Raw genomic sequence first — 10,191 nt, forward strand, 5'->3', positions numbered from 1 at the left:
GGCTTTCCTTCCTCTTCCGCCTACCATCCTTCCCATACCCTACGCCGCCGCCTGCCCGCACTTACCCGCCCGATGTTGCCGCCTCCGATCTCGCCCCGTGCGCACCCACCTTTCCTTTCTCCTGATCTCCCCCCCAGCCTATATTGAGCAATCCAAGCGGCGGCAGCGGCGCATCGGGGACAACTGGCGGCGGCGGCGCATCGGGGACAAGCGACGGCAATTCGCGTCGGGGCCAGCAGCAGCAGGGATCCCACACGGAGACGCTGCGGATCTTGGGTGGCGACATGGCCCGGCAGCGACCATCTCTCCACCGGCCCTGTTCGCGGCGCAGACTTCATCTTCGGTACGGATCCCGCCGCCTCCTCCTCCTCCGACCTTCCTCTCCCTCCTCTACAAGGCATCGATGCCCCTGCACTTCACGCCCTCCAAGGTGGCCCCGCTCCGCTGCTCGGCTACCCCGTGCTCAACCTCTCATCCCCGCCACAGACCCGGAGGTCTACAATACCCCCGACCTCGCGCTCCTCCTCACCAGGCCGCGTACACAGTTTTGCGGTCCGTCGTTCGGCCGCGGCTCGATGGCCCTCGCTCCGGCATTCCTCGGCCGTTGCTTCCAGGGTCCTCCGCGCGGAAGCCGTGGATTTGGCACTTCCCTAATTTGCGGCGCACCAGGCTTCCTCCTCCGTCCGTTTTAGTCCTCCGCGCAGAACCTTTTGGCCCTTCCCTGCGCCCTCCCTACGTTGGCACCCCCCCGCCGCCGCCGCCCCTACCTGCGTTGCCGCCGCGCCGCCAGCTGCCGCCGCGCTGCGGATGAGTCCCTTTGGCCCCGCCCCTGCAGCCTCCCCTCGAAGGCCCTCGAGGCGCTCATCGAAGAATCGCTCATCCACCGGTATGTGCTCTAGCCCATCAGTCAAGGACTCGAGGTACAACCCCCGCCCTCCATCACCCAGTCTGGAATCCCCTCGCTGCTTGTGGAAATTGCTGTATCAGTTTCTAATTTCAAACAATTATGCTGTGCATTTCAATTTCAATTCGTACAAAATAGCACCTTGCAATTCCAATGACGAATACCTGTGGTTTCCTATTTTATATCCAGTTTTTTCCCAGAATTGTTGGTGTTTTGGATCGCGAGTGCGTGGTCGCTGCCGGCACAATGTGCTTATCATCTGCCTTCTCCCTGTTCTTAGTAATATCCCTTAGCTTAGATGATTGACCCTGACGTGTTAAGAAGCTAGCTGAAGGTGTGTGCACTACCTCGCAACGCAGATGCTGATAAGCTATCAACAAGGTGCAGAGGAGCATGACAGTCCTCACAAGGCCATCATACAGCAGGCAGGCATAAACATCTTTTGATTCAGCTGGCATTGGCAACATCGGCATATAGGTCTGCTACGTCCTCACATACCCGTTGGTGACAGTGCGCCATTGGTCATGGCTCATGGTGCATCTGCAGCGAGCCAAGTATAATCGAGCCAGGTTTTATAGTGTGAAAGGTAAAATCAAGAATTTCTTAATTTGTAGGACTATAATCATAGGTAAAATCAAGAACTTCTCGCTATTCATGAAGCGACTCTTAAGGTTCCAGGATCATTTTACAGCATGAACTTGATTGCAAACGCTGTAAAGAAAACAAAAAAAAGCCACAGTACGGGACCAAGGGGTCGGGCGCATCCGACCCCGGGACCAAGGGTCGGGCGAGGTGGAGTTCCACCCTCAAGGGGTTGGGCGCATCCAACCCCGGGACCAAGGGTCGGGCGAGGCGGAGTTCCACCCTCAAGGGGTCGGGCGCATCCGACCCCGGGACCAAGGGTCGGGTGAGGCGGAGTTCCACCTTCAAGGGGTCGGGCGCATCCGACCCCGGGACAAAGGGGTCGGGCGCAGCGGAGTTCCACCCTCAAGGTGTCGGGCGCATCCGACCCCGGGACGAAGGGTCGGGCGAGGTGGAGTTCCACCCTCAAAGGGGTCGGGCGCATCCGACCTCGGGACCAAGGGTCGGGCGAGGCGGAGTTCCACCCTCAAAGGGGTCAGGCGCATCCGACCCCGGGACCAAGGGTCGGGCGAAGCGGAGTTAAAAGTGATGTACATACGGATTTTGCCCGACAATAGTTTTACGCAAGGCTGTTTTAGCCAGTACTTGTTCTTGTCTGGCGACAGTATGTGGGAACTGAAATGAGCTGCCTCGCCTATGTGCTGAAAGTTACAAGAGTTGCCAATAAAATTAAAAGATTAACTGTTGTACATTTTGTTAAATTTTGGGGATGATTTTCTCTCTGTATGTAAAGTTCAGTTAACTTTTGTACTAACTACCAAACTGCCTGTGCATTTGTGTGGCTAGTTTTAAATGTAATCGTATTCAATATATAACTGTAACTTCTATTATGTATTTAGTTCAGTTTCAGGTTACTGGTTCAATTGCTGACAAAAAACTGAACGGAACTGCATCTGTTACTGAACTTTCTCAAGGGGTACAATCCACTGCCAAATTCTGTATGTTATTGCTCTTTATCTGAATAATCCATTGTTTCATCTCCATCAATGTATGCTCTCCAGATTCTTGCTTCTTGGGAACGTCAGCGACATCCATGGATCCATCAAAGTCCACCCGTGGTAGACATCCGCTTGCAGACATCACCAACACAACACCTCAAGGTGAAATATCGTTTCAATTAAATGTTTCTCTCCTCCGGAGATATTGCCTTTTTTAATAATGGGCTGCTTTGTAGCTAACCAAGCACCACGTGGATGGTGGCCAGATGATGTCGATCCTAATGCTCGTAAGAGGCTGAGAGATAGAGAACGGTCTGCAACAATGTCTGATGAAAAAAGAATGGAAAGGAACAAAAAGTGTCGTGAACGCTATATGATTAATAAAGTTGTAGACAAAGATAATTCGCACCTAGCTATGCAGTTGGAGGGTACTCGATTTTTTCCTGTGTCATTTTGCAATATTTTTGTCATATTCATGTCACTTTATTTACTTTGCAAATTCAAGTTGTAGGTGGCGGTATATCCATGGTGAAAGATGAAAACGACGACTATCCATGGTGAAAGATGAAAACGACGACTGCCTACATAGGGGACATCTGGATGACAATGATGAATGGATACATGAGAGAGATTTGGATGGAAATGACGACTTGATTCATGTATCAGGTGGGCCTCTAGATGTACACAGTTCTTTTGCATCTTGTTTGCATTTGTATAATTTTTGTCAATTTTCATCTATAAGCATCAAATATTTTCGTGTAAAATATTTACTTCTACAAACTCAGACACATGTGAAATGCCCCCAATGTGAAACAAAAAATGACTTGGTGGGAGTTGTTTTCCATCAAACAGTAGGATATGTCACATCTGATGCAATCTTCAAGAGCAGTCGTACTCATACTTCTCTCCCTTTATCTGGGTGGTGATGAGCTATATATGGTTTCTTCAGTGTTACATTTGTTGCCATTGGGAACCAAGTTAGAATGCGTGTATTTTTTTAAATAGTTGGAGCACTGGGATCTGAACAAAATGATGCAGAGTGCCAGGTTGTGAAAGGTGCACACAGAAATATTTTTGCCGTTTTATATGCAGCAGGAGAAAAAAATAAAGGGTCCCTCAAATGAACAATATTCAATAAAAAAATCATTAATATATTAACACTATCTGGTTTTATCTTTTCACGAGTTGTCCCTGATAACCAAGTGGACAAACTAATGCATGTAGTATACTCTACTGTATCATTGAATTCTGTGCAAAATTTGATTTTGATCCAATGAAATGCTCTTGCTTCAAATAGGATCATTGTCATTGTCTCTTCTATACTGTCACAATGGGGGTCTTTGGCTGTAAACATTGCTATCATATTAGAAGTAAATTCTATGCTAACCATATCAGGTTGAGTCAATTATCTCTCATTTATTGGTGATGATGTCTAAACAGAAAAAAGATAATGACCAGTGTGTCGAATAAAAAAATAGATTGTGAATATTTGATTTACCATTATCTTATTTTATAGATGGAGGTACCGTATTGACCCACGAAGATGGTATTATTGGTGACATGCGGGACAGTTGCGTTGATAGTTGTATTAGCCCTGTGGTAGGAGGTAATTCAACCGCAGTGTTCAGGGATTATAGTACATTTTCTCTGTAAGATATTTCCATTGGACGTTTATACATTTGTTTTCTGATGTATACATATGGGCGCGTCAATTTAAGTATACAGTTGGGTGAGGGCGATCACAGCACTGGAACTGGACTCATACCGGTTGAACAAACAGGTAACTTCATTTTCAAATGCCCAGCAAAAATATTTCTTACATCTTTCCGTCTCTTATAATTAGTTAAATTGAAGTAGTTAAATTTGTCTATCCATATTGGTCATGAACTTGTGTTTGCTCCTAGTGTTTGCAAAAACTATTTACATGATGTGATGTGATGGTTTCGTACAACTATCATTTGCATTATAAAACTCTTAATTAATACTATTTTTGTTATTCTCTCAATATCAAGTAGTACATCGTTCCGTCTCTTATAATAAGTTATTAAATTGAAGGAGTTAAATTTGTCAATCCATATTGGTCATGAACTTGTGTTTGCTCCTGGTGATTGCAAAAACTGTTTACATGATGTGAAGTGATGCAACTGTACAACTAGCATTTGCTTTCTAAAACTCTTAATTAATGCTATTTTTGTTATTCTCTCAATTAGTAGTTTTGATATCTTATTTACAGTACTACCAAAATAGATATATTTACATCTTATTCCGACTAATACCTAAAATAGTCTGTTACTCTCAACTTGAGGCATCCTAATGCACTAAACACCTTAACCCCAAATCATGGTAGGTGCTGTAGATGAAGCAAGTTCCATGGACGATACTGACCTCTCGCCTAACGAGCGTAGGCGTAGAAGGGATAGGGCATGGAGGGCGGCAATGTCTCCTAGGCAGAGGGCTATAATAAATAAGAGGTAGCGTGATTCGTATTCTGCAAATTCTGCAAATTCTGCAAAGAGATTATTTAGGACGCCACAAGACAATATAGAAAAAAGAAGACAGACCAACAGAGACTATAGAAATAGGGTTAATGAACGACGGGCGAGCAATTTGCATCCTGAATCTATTGCAATGGCAAGGTCTCATTTTACCCCGGAGCTGGTATTCCCTCCTGCTGATAAATCGCCATTAAGAATAACGGACAAGATGGAAATCCCCCTTGTAAACGGAAGGCCTGTTTACATCCAGGTAGTTGCGGATAAATCCACTGGAGTCGTTACCCCTCAAATGGTCCCTGCAAACCACACCATCCATAGGAAGCCTGTGACTCCTGGAATTAGGAATTCACGCCTAAACCAGTGTAATCAAATGTTTGAAGCAACCATTGGCAGGAATACCAAACGGCCTGCTGGTGAAAAAATCAATTATACGAGCCAGCTGACTCAAACGTCTTGTGTCATGGACAATGGTAATTAGCTCACATCCTTTGCCCACCTTGGTATTCGTATATTCTATTATTATGATATTTAAAGTAACCTACATCTAACCTACTGTTATTCTACTACTAAAGGCTGCAGCCAAACGGATGCTCGTGACTCCCATCCCTTCACTGCATCTAATGTATTTGGAGCGGGTAAAAAGAAATTCACTTTGATTATTTGTCAATACCGGTTCTATGTCTCACCCGCAATTCATCTTTTACAGAAAATACTAGGCCTGCACCTAAAGACGCTACAGGTACTCAGACACAGCCATCTGTTGTTGACGAGCTGAATTCAATGCCTCCACATGGTGGACAGGCAGGGACACATGCCTCTATGGAACATGATGGTAAATGTTGCACGTGCTTCCTTCATACTATTATTCTACGTATGTAAATACGTTTGTCTCATCACTCATGCGCCAATGTTGCATCAGATTGCGATGAGAACATCATATTTGAGGACGATGAGGAAGAGGATGAAGGGTACCTTTTTGGAGGCCAAGGTACACCTCGGTGCATCTATGTGACCTTTGACTTATCTTATTTCCAAAATATAACACTTTATACTCATGCTAATTATTAGAACCTGATTGGGAAGCTGATGAGGATGTCGATCTTGAGACGGCTAATGAAGATCCCAACGAACCCGATGTATCAGATCCATACGATGCGGTTTATGCCAATGTCCCTGACATGACGCACATGCTCAAGCCAGAGGCTAGCTGCGAGCACTGCAATGCAAAGAAGTTTGAGTCCGAGCCACCTGGATTCTGTTGTCACAGTGGAAAGATTCATCTTTCCACCCCTGAGACACCACCGGAACTCGTGAGATTGTGGTCGAGCTCGGACGCTGATGCTAGGCATTTCCGTGAAAACATCAGATATTTCAATGGCCACTTCTCTTTCACTTCTATGTACTGTAAACTTGATAGTGTGACCACCGACGTGAGAAACTGTGGAATTTACACATTTCGAGCTCATGGTCAAATCTACCATAACATAAGATCATTTGGTAAAGAGGATGGTCACGAACCTGGTCACCTCAAGCTTTATTTTTACGACGACGATCCGTCTCTTGAGCATAGGCTTCGCAAGTGTCGTGAGAAGTCTGCCCAAGACGACAGGGAAGTCATCCAAAGGCTAAAGGACATCTTACATGGCATTAATCCCTACTCAGAGAATCTTAGGAGTATGGGCCAGGTTGACAACCTTGAGGATTACCATGTTGAGTTGAACCTTGACCAACGGCTAGACCAGAGAACATATAACGTGCCATTAACGTCAGAGGTTGCTGCCGTTTGGATTGAGGGGAGCGAGCGTCGGGGCCAGTTCGATAATAGTATTGTCCTCCAAGGGAAGGATAGGTCGATCCATGGCATCCGGTCCTATCATGGGTGCTACGACGCTCTCTCATACCTGCTATTCTTTCCAAGAGGTGAGCTCGGGTGGCACAACTGCATTCCAAAAGTTGGTGTGACTGAGGCTGAAGTCAATAAGGCTCGAGCGATTCGCAAGGCGCGTGCTGATGGTGGTGGTGACGATGATGCTGGTAAATTCGGATGTCTTTATAGTGTATTACAAACATTAGATAAATGTTCCGCATGCCGTCATTCACGGTACTAACATGAATAATGTTTATGTGTGTAGGGTCTGCTGGAAATAAATGTGTCTCCGTGCGTGATTACTATTGCTACAAATTTCAGATGCAGCCTGGGATTTTTAATCCTATACTATACGGCAACTGTCTATTCCAGCAGTTTGCCGTCGACACCTACGTTAAGATTGAAAGCTCGCGTCTAGACTACATCCGCAACAATCAGGACATTCTTAGGGCTGACCTGTACCAAGGTTTGGTTGACAGCTGGCGTATGGGGGTGGAAGACGCTGATGAGGTTGGTAAGCGTACTGTGCTGTCGCCAACTTTCATCGGAGGGCCCCGCAATATTAGGCGTCGGTACATGGATGCGATGGCTTTGGTGCGAAAGTTTGGTAAACCGGATATCTTCCTCACAATGACGTGAAATCCTAATTGGGATGAGATCAAGAATGAGCTTTATCCTGGTCAGAGTCCACAGGACCGTCCAGATCTTGTAACTCGAGTGTTCAGGGCAAAGTTAGAGGAGCTCAAGAAGATGTTGATGGAAAAAGATATACTTGGAAAGGTCCGTGCATTCGTATATGTTGTGGAGTTCCAGAAGAGGGGCTTACCGCATGCACACTTTTTGTTAATAATGCAGAGGAAGTACAAGATCACGTGTCCAGAACAGTATGACTTGCTTATCTCTGCTGAGCTACCAAACAAGAAGAAGTACCCTGACCTCTACAGGATGGTGACGAAGCATATGATGCATGGCCCATGCAGGACGCTAAATCCATTATGTCCATGCACAAGGGGACGTACTTCATGCAAGAACCGTTACCCGCGGCCATTCTGCGATTCAACGTCGCAAGGTAAGGATTCGTACCCCATCTATTGGCGACGCGATGATGGTCGTAAGGAAATAATTAGAGGTCACATCCTGGACAATCAGTGGGTCGTCCCATACAACCCATGCCTGCTACGTACTTTCAATTGCCACATCAATGTTGAGGCATGTAGTAGCATTAAGTCCGTGAAATACCTATTCAAATACATATACAAGGGCCATGACAGAGCGTCTGTGGCTATTAGGGAGGCTGGAAAAAAAGATGACAAGGGGAACGTTGATGAGATCACGCAGTACAGAGAGGCTCGGTGGGTGACACCTCCAAAAGCGATGTGGAGGATATACGGCTTTGACTTGAGCAAGAACCATCCACCAGTGCAGCAGCTGCAGCTTCATCTTCCCGACATGCATATGGTTACATATCATAAACGGGACAAGATCGAACGGGTTGTCAAGCGTCCAGGTGCTGACGAGTCAATGCTGACAGCGTACTTTGACTACAACAGGCTTCATGAGGAAGGTCGAGGAATCTTGTACCGTGACTTTCCGGAACATTATACTTGGGAGTCTAATGGTAAATTTTGGAAACCAAGGAAAAACGCCGTATACCAGGTCGGGAGAGTCGTATCGGCTCATCCGGCTGAGGGGGAATGCTACTTTCTTCGGGTTCTCCTAAACCATGTTGCTGGGGCTACTTCATACAAGGACCTAAGGACTGTTGATGATGTGCTCCTGCCCTCGTTCCGTGAAGCTGCGGAGAGGCGAGGCCTAATCGAAGAAGATAATACACTTGATGAGTGTCTTACTGAAAATAGTTTGTTCCATATGCCATCCTCGTTGCGTAGGTTATTCGCGGCAATATTGGTATTCTGCGAGCCGAATGATGTGTTTGGGTTGTGGACAAAACACTTTGACGCAATGTCAGAAGACTACAGGCGCAACAATGCAAACCCGATTCTGGTGGAACAGATGGTTTTGATTGACATTAGGAACATGTTGCAATCTATGGGGAAGGAAATAAGGTCGTTCCCTCTCCCAGGAATTGACGACGCATATGACGATGCTAGCAGTATCCCTCGTGAGATATTTGAGGAGGCAAGCATTGATCAGCATCAGGAAGATGTGGGACTATCTGATTCCCTAAATGATTAGCAGAGGGCTGCCTACGAAGAGATAATGTCCAAAGTGGACACCGAACAAGGCGGTTTGTTCTTTGTGGATGGACCTGGCGGCACAGGAAAGACATTTTTGTACAGGGCACTTCTCGGAACCCTTCACAATCAGAACAAGCTTGCCATTGCTACATCTACATCTGGTGTCGCAGCGTCTATAATGCCTGGTGGGAGGACTGCTCACTCACGTTTCAAGATACCCCTTACTCTTGAGGATGGTGGTTGTTGTTGTAGTTTCACCAAACAGAGTGGTACTGCAAAGCTGCTGCAGCAAGCATCTCTCATCATTTGGGACGAGGCGTCTATGGCAAAGAGGCAAGCTATGGAAGCTCTAGACAATAGCCTACGTGATATAATGGGCCGGCAGGATCTGCCGTTCGGTGGGAAGACTGTTGTCTTTGGAGGGGATTTCAGATAGGTCCTCCCTGTTGTACGGAAAGGATCCAGGGCTCAGATAGTCGATGCTTCTCTACGGAGGTCATATCTTTGGGAATCCATGCACCACCTTAAGCTTGTGCGCAACATGAGGGCACAAAGTGACCCGTGGTTTGCGGAATATCTACTGCGCATTGGTGGTGGCACGGAGGAGGTTAACGGAGATGGTGATGTATGTCTTCCTGACGATATATCTATCCTGTACTCTGGGGATTCGGAGAAAGATCTTGACAGGTTGATTGAATGCATCTTTCCAAACCTCAATGCAAACATGACAAACAAGGACTACATCACCTCCAGAGCGATTCTATCCACACGTAATGATTGGATGGACAATATTAATATGAAGATGATCGGCATGTTCCAGGGTGGGGAGATGGTGTACCATAGTTTTGACTCCGCGATTGATGATCCGCATAACTACTATCCGTCGGAGTTCCTTAATACATTGACTCCCAACGGGCTTCCTCCACATTTGCTTAAGCTCAAGATCGGCTGCCCGGTCATATTGCTTAGGAATATCGACCCTGCGAATGGATTGTGCAATGGTACAAGGCTGGTGGTTCGAGGCTTCCAAAGAAATTCGATCGATGCTGAAATTGTACTGGGACAGCATGCTGAAAAGAGGGTTTTCCTTCCACGAATACCGTTGTGCCCCTCTGATGATGAAATGTTCCCATTCCAATTTAAGAGG

General features: G+C 46.3%; 1 protein-coding gene and 2 long non-coding RNA genes across 3 annotated transcripts; all 3 read left to right on the top strand.

Moving 5' to 3' along the window:
* Positions 1-1,469: 1,469 nt before the first annotated feature.
* On the top strand, positions 1,470-2,846 carry LOC111256507. The gene is made up of 3 exons (XR_002676616.1): positions 1,470-1,490; positions 2,548-2,646; positions 2,721-2,846. It is a non-coding gene; the product is annotated as an uncharacterized LOC111256507 (long non-coding RNA).
* Positions 2,845-3,021, top strand: LOC111256506. The gene is made up of 2 exons (XR_002676615.1): positions 2,845-2,912; positions 2,990-3,021. It is a non-coding gene; the product is annotated as an uncharacterized LOC111256506 (long non-coding RNA).
* A 4,146-nt stretch (positions 3,022-7,167) lies between these two features.
* Positions 7,168-9,042, top strand: LOC101775756. The gene is made up of 3 exons (XM_022824289.1): positions 7,168-7,440; positions 7,531-7,626; positions 7,702-9,042. Exons 1-3 carry the CDS (start codon positions 7,168-7,170, stop codon positions 9,040-9,042), a joined length of 1,710 nt encoding a protein of 569 aa, XP_022680024.1.
* The last annotated feature ends 1,149 nt before the right edge of the window (positions 9,043-10,191 follow it).

This window comes from Setaria italica, chromosome II (genome assembly GCF_000263155.2).
Source record: "Setaria italica strain Yugu1 chromosome II, Setaria_italica_v2.0, whole genome shotgun sequence".
NCBI classification, from domain to species: Eukaryota; Viridiplantae; Streptophyta; class Magnoliopsida; order Poales; family Poaceae; genus Setaria; species Setaria italica.

Coding starts and splice junctions, on each gene's coding strand:
- LOC101775756 (XM_022824289.1), top strand. CDS start 7,168: ATGCAGCCTGGGATTTTTAATCCTATACTATACGGCAACTGTCTATTC. Junction 7,441..7,530: donor ACATGGATGCGATGGCTTTG/GTGCGAAAGTTT, acceptor TATCCTGGTCAG/AGTCCACAGGACCGTCCAGA. Junction 7,627..7,701: donor AAAAAGATATACTTGGAAAG/GTCCGTGCATTC, acceptor TTAATAATGCAG/AGGAAGTACAAGATCACGTG.